This window comes from Lolium perenne, chromosome 1 (assembly GCF_019359855.2).
Source record: "Lolium perenne isolate Kyuss_39 chromosome 1, Kyuss_2.0, whole genome shotgun sequence".
Lineage (NCBI taxonomy): Eukaryota > Viridiplantae > Streptophyta > Magnoliopsida > Poales > Poaceae > Lolium > Lolium perenne.
The window spans coordinates 32,523,038-32,529,576 of NC_067244.2; the positions used below are offsets into that span (position 1 = coordinate 32,523,038).

The 6,539-nt window shown below is 45.8% G+C and overlaps 1 protein-coding gene across 1 annotated transcript; it reads right to left on the reverse strand.

Annotated features, from left to right (window-relative positions):
* Positions 1–3,224: 3,224 nt before the first annotated feature.
* LOC127345659 (uncharacterized) lies at positions 3,225–4,856 on the reverse strand. The gene is made up of 2 exons (XM_051372152.2): positions 4,497–4,856; positions 3,225–4,195 (listed from the first exon to the last, which is right to left on the reverse strand). Exons 1-2 carry the CDS (start codon positions 4,747–4,749, stop codon positions 3,456–3,458), a joined length of 993 nt encoding a protein of 330 aa, XP_051228112.1. The 5' UTR covers positions 4,750–4,856; the 3' UTR covers positions 3,225–3,455.
* Positions 4,857–6,539: the final 1,683 nt, after the last annotated feature.

Below are 6,539 nucleotides of genomic sequence, written 5' to 3' on the forward strand. Positions count from 1 at the left end.
GAAAACACTCACAACTCAACTATGGGGTGGATTGTGGATGGCTTACCGAGGAAAACTGGAAATCTGATACCAAGATGATATGGGGTGGCCCGATCTTCTCAGTAAGCAACGGTGGTGATGATGATCACGGGGTGATAGCAGCGGAGAAACACGACGATGTAATGGATGATAACTTGTATGACGCAACGAGATCTCTCGATTGGTCCCTGTCGCCAGATGCAACAGCTCTCAACCCTGCAAGATATTCGCAACTCCACACACTTGCGCACGTAGCCGCCGACCACGAAGCGGTAAGTTGCAACCGTCTAATTCCCAATGGAACAACAGATCACACAAGACTTAAACAGGATCTACACAATATCAAGCAATATGGTGTAGGGAATTCAATAGTTTTGCAGAGCAAACAACTAAGAACTAGGGTTTATCTTAAACGTGGTCTAAAACAGCTAGGGGGTCGTCCAAGGCACTTATATAGGCGTCCGGGACGAGTTCTGGTCGAAAGATACAAGTAAAACCGACCCAGAATAGATCTGGTCGAGACAGACTCGGACTTGTCCGGTCTGGAATCCGGTCGACCGGGCTGTGGACCGGCCGATCCGGTCAGTGGTCCGGTCAACCGGGCGGCAACCGGGAAACTGCGAAGTTTCCGGTTTCTGCCCGGTACGATGCGCTCCCTCCGGTTGGCGGCCGGTTGGTGGCCGGTTGACCGGGCCAGGGACCGGGCGGCCCGGCGTGGGGGCCGGTCTGACCGGGCGCTGGACCGGCCTGGACTTCTTCTTCTCCTCTCGCGCATTCCTCCAGCTCCTCCCTCGCGCGTCCATGAGATATCTTCATGTCCAGCACCATGTCCAGCTTCACGTCCATCTTTACGTCCAGCTGCTCCTCTCCTCCTCGTGCGATGCTTGTCTCCTCTTCATACCTGATGATACATAAGTAATAGGACTTAGGTAGTATAAAGTTCTCATCAATCAAGGTATCGTTTAGGAACAAGTTCACCTGTTGTTTAAGTAGCTTCGCACGAGCTCGTGTCATTGGTCCAATCCTGACTTCATTGGACTTGAGCTTCACAGCAGGTTCATCTTCAGTTGGTAATGACGGAGGTAGTAGTGAGGTAGGGATGTCCTCATCACAGAGCGCCTGCATGGTGCTCAAAGGTATGCGGTGCGACCTCTCCGTCTTGGATTAGATTTTTTAGTTCGTTTGTCGAATGTTGTTGCGCTTCCCGCATAGATGAGTTTTTCATATGATTCATCCGATGAGGAACGAGACATTCAAGAAGAAGAAGACATGGCAATGCTATGTGCTTTGCGTGCAAACAAGAGGCCGAAGCATGGTGGTTATGTTAAGAAGAAACCATTTGATTGTGTTGTAATAAACTAATAATATCAAAACTATTTATGTTTGATTTATTTGGTTGTGTTTGATCTTCCTAGTGCTATATTTATTGTTGATTTTTGTTTGTGGATACGCAAGCGTGTTGCATTTTATAGCGCTTGGAAAAGAGATGTTATGCGCATGCTATTTTCTTTGGCGCCAGTTAAACCTATTTAGTTCCGCGCGCTAAAACAAAAAATCTTGCGATGTAAACTAATTTTAACGCGCGGCGCGATTGCGTGTGTGTTGGAGATGCTCTAACACTTATGCATTCAAAAGCTACAAAACTATGTTCGACGAACTATGTTAACAAACTGAACAAAATGAGAAGTTCGAATCTTTGTCCCATGGAGTTTACTTCTTTAATAATTAAGCAACTCCACTTGTGTAAAGAGTTCCAGAATCCTAATTGGTTTCGAATATTCTTGAATGGTGCAATGCTTGTATGCTGCACACGAATGTCGGACTATGTACAAAACCATTAGCTAGCTTCTCCCTTTACCAAAAGAAAAAGTGCATGCAAGTGCATCAACCTGAGTTTTACTAATGCATCCTTTAGCTATGGATAAGCTAGCCAAGTTTGCGTTTTATTCGTACATGGTACGAACTAATTAACTACGAAGACCAGCCGTGTCATCTCGATCGATCGAGCAAGTCTTAGCTTTGGTCAAAACTCCAAACTGGGGTAGTAAGTGGTGGAATCTCTCCAATTCACCGACCCCATATATATCACATCAAGACTGACAGGGAAACCTTTCCTTTTATCTCTTGTCAAGGCATTGAATTATTGAAACCATTGGAGGTGTCCTTTTTTTTCCTAAAAAAGAAAACAAAAGAAAAAGGAACAATCTTATGGCATCTTGCGCAGGAAACTACATAGACAGGTTTGGAACGCAATTCAGAGGAAAGGGAATATGTCTCCAGAAGATGGAAGTCAATACTGATTAATTGCATCTTATGAATGTGGGTTCCAAAATTTAAACAATATATCGTGCATGGAAGTCAATACTCTTTTCTCTTTTAGAACTTGCATGTCACTATCATTTCATATGTGAGCGTTCAGACATTATAATTCGTTGATCCCTAATTTTTATTTGTCACATTACCTTGATTTTAACATTCATTTGGAAACATGACTTCTCCTCAACTTGTGACATTTTATTTTAGATTATACTTAATAGTTAGTATTTCACGTGAAAGGCACCAGCTTACATATATTACATGCACAATCAATGGTGCACGATCGGCTAGCATGGTTGATTATGAGAAAATATAGTTTTTTTTCGACATTTACAACTCTTTTTGTCTTATAGAATTACATATGTGTTATGATGAAACTAGAAACATATCCTAATTGAGGCTAGTGCATATTAAGTCAAAACATGTTACAAGCACAATAAAGTATTAAGTCATGTTCTGGATATAAATATTGTTCGGAAACTTTGAATAACATGGACGTCCCGAGGGAAAAGCCATGAACATGTTTGTTCTACTAAAACCTATTTTGTTAAAAAAAACATTGTAAGTAAGAAAAATATAACTATCCTCTACATAAAATAGGCGTACAAGAAAACTAAAATAGTGAGGATAACTTTATGGATGGTCAAGAAAGTGTAAATCATTAATTTCTTAACAAGATAGACGAATATGAAAATAAATTAGGTATTTTGGACAGTTGAGATTAAAATTATCTCAAGCTAATAATATATCTGATTTTTTTATTACTGATAAGCAAAAAATTAAACAATTATTACTTCTGCTGAAAATGGAGGGTATTATTGGAACTTCAACTCTTCAAGTACATACTACATATATATAGTCTTTTTACAGTTGAGGATCGACGTGGGGAGTTTAACAAGATATGAAGAATGAACACTAGCAACCTTATAAAACTAGAACAAGCTAACACTCAAAATCTTGTAAGTACATACATCGAATTTCGCATACTATGTCACACTATGGACAACGCTAATTGTTTCCTGTCAAATGTCCTCTAATGCAGCATCACTTGTACATTTTCCCTCTTTGTTGATATTGGCTCTGACTTCGTCTTTTGGATTGCTCATGTCACCATCAATCGATCAGCAGCTCTGCTGCAAGTAAACGTCCTCTAGGCTCCACAAGTTGTCGTCGAAGTCACCAAGCTCGAATTCTGGGAGATTGGTGGCCGCGAGGAGCTCCGACCAGCTCCCACTGAGCTCGTCACCCTGGATCACGTGATCATGCCCGGCTATTGCCAGACCCCCGCCGCCGGCGCACTCCACCGGCGTACTGTGGACGTTTGCCGTGGCAGCTCCCCATGGCGAGAAATATGCCCCTTGCGACGTCTCCACCGTCGACAAAGAAGACCGGGGCGTGCCCGATGTGTCGGGGCTCATGGTCACCGCCACCGTCCGGCTCAGCTCGGCTATGTTCGCGTGATCGACGTTGTGATACTGCGATGTAGCAGCCGGGGAGCTCATCGTCCTCGCCGGCGCCGTCACCGGAACGTCCGCGCCGGCACCGGCGGCGGCGTCGGCCTGCATGCGCTCGACGAGTCGTGGCATCCAGACTCGCCTGACGACGTCGCGAAAGCGGTCGCTGTTGACGTCGCAGCGGAGCTGCCTGGCGTGCTTCTGCACCCTGGTCCGCCAGTAGTTCTTGATCTCGTTGTCCGTCCGCCCCGGGATACACTGGGCGATCTTGGACCACCTGTTGCCCCACCGCGAGTGGAGTTCCAGGATGAGCAGCTGCTCCTCCGGAGTGATGTTGCCGCGCCGGACGTCGGGGCGGAGGTAGTTCAGCCACCGGAGACGGCAGCTCTTCCCGGTGCGCCTCAAACCTAGATACAAATTGTACACGCGTCAGCACCGGAGACGGCAAGGCCTGATTAGCAAGACAGAACAAAGCGAGGGGACCTATGAGAATAATGAGCTAGCTGCAAGTCAGTGATCAGTGCCCATAGGTTAGCTACACGCTAGGTACGGCGATGGAAAGCGCTGGCTAGCTCATCATCTTATCTCTTGCGATGTGATCGATGAGAAAGAAGTAAAGCAGATGTGACATGGACATGCATGATCTTGCTACTAACTAGCTAGATTAGCTAGTAGGTAATTGCACAGAAACTTAACATAATTAAGTACCTGCACATCGAGCTAGAGAGTTCCAGCGACCTTCGCCGTGCCTGGAGATGTAGTCGACGAGCAACATGTCCTCCTGCGCCGTCCATGGGCCCCTCCTCAGGTCGCCCTCGTCCTCACTCGCCGTCGCCACTGCCGCGATAGCCGGCTCCGTTGTCACCGCCGACGAGCCTGCAGGGCTCATCGCCGGCGGCGCGGCCACCATGCCCATCCCGGCCATGTAGAACTCCTTGTCCATGTCCATGTCCATGTCCATGAGAGTTCGAGCTCGATCAAGGTCCAAGACGTGAGTGGTCACTAGCTAGGTAGGTAGTAGTGATTGACCAGCTGCTGTGGATGGATGGGTAGCTTGAGGAGAGTGGGACAGGGAGATGGATGGGGTTTATATAGGGATCGATGGATGGATACTGACGGGAGGAGACGGCTGTGGCTGAGGCCGCAATTTCGCTTCAGGATTTGGACTAGTAGTAAAGCCGAAAGTGGAGGAGGGCGCGCGCGTGCGTGTCGCCCGATTAAACAACTCAAACGGATTAAGAAAACAGCGTGTCCGATTCCGTTCCGTCTCGGTCCACCTTTGACCGTTGACCCGCCCACGTACGGCACAGCTAGCTAGCTGGCCATTCTTCCTTCTGCTCCGGGTAGTGAGCTTTGGTGGTGGCCCATGGCAACCTTCTTATTGTTTCTAGAACTTCTACCATCATTCTTCCGAACAGCCTTTTCCCAGCGCAGCTAGCACAATATTGTTTTACTTCCAGCCTCACAACTATGTAACCAAAAATAATATACTCCCTCCATCCATAATTAAGTGACTCAACTTTATCTAGACATGTTTTTAGTGTGCAGATAAATCCGTATCTAGAAAAAGTGAGTCACTTATTTCTTGACAGTGGGAGTAGAAAAACTAAGAGAAAAATTAACATCTCAACTATCACATGGTAGTCTTCATTTGTGATTTTTTGGGTTATCTTCGATCAACAAGCCGAGGCAAGTACGAGGAGGATGAGGACGAAGAGGAGGATATATAAAGGAGGAGGGAATATGCATGGTCGACCGATGACTAGAAGGTTTCTGATCGGTCCGAATAGGCGGTAGCACCGGCTCCAAATAAAGAACAAGGAGGACAGGGAATTGGAGCACGTCGGTCGATCGTAGACTTGAGGATGAAGATGGGTCGCACAAGGAAACCTTCTTATTATTTCTAGAACTTTTACCATCATTCTTCAGAACATTAGTTTTCCCAGCGGAGCCATCACAATATTGTTTTACTTACAGCCCCACAACTACGTAATAACCCAAATAATTTGAAAAACTAAGAGAAAAACTAACACCTCTTTATTCGGGATTATTGGGGTGTCATTCGATCAGCGAGACGAGGCAAGTATGAGGAGGAAGAGGAGGGGGATATATAAAGGAGAAGGGAATATGCATGGTCGACCGATGACTAGAAGGTTTGTGACTGGCACGAAGGGGCTAGCACCGGCTCCATATAAACAATGACGAGCGTTTCATGAATTGCTATATTATGATCCAAATTTATAAGAAAGCTAACTTCTGACAAGCGGAGCGATACCCGTCACCGGAGGCTTGGGCCGAAGCGATCGTCGTCACCGCTTATTTATATCTCTTATAAGCCGCATGCTAGGATTAATTGATCCATAAGATAACCCATATCGTTTATAAACACTCCCCGATATAGTGAAGTTTTGCTGGTTTTTACCTCTCTTTGTTGGAGAGTGTTTTCCACGTTATAATCTTGTGTCCCCTCCGTGTACTTATTCGTTCTTTGTTATTTGGTTGTCGCGTTTATAACACGAATGATTATATTTAGTTGCACTAGCAATGACTAGAAGGTTTCTGCCCTGTTTTAGCGGGTTGTAGTCGATGTTGAACTCTCCCCGGGATCTTGTGCACCTTGGCTATGGCTTTATCATTCTTGATTTAGTCCCTTGTCACATACGTACGCACACTTGGTTCGTGTCCGAGTTTTTCATGTTCTGGAGATTTGTTGTGTCTTTTATAATAGCGGTTGGGTCCGAAAGGACACGT

Bases quoted from the DNA above. Each gene is read 5' to 3' on its own strand.
- LOC127345659 (XM_051372152.2), bottom strand. From the start codon at position 4,749: ATGGACATGGACATGGACATGGACAAGGAGTTCTACATGGCCGGGATG. The intron at 4,196-4,496 runs GTACTTAATTAT...ATTTGTATCTAG, and splicing joins CTCTCTAGCTCGATGTGCAG to GTTTGAGGCGCACCGGGAAG.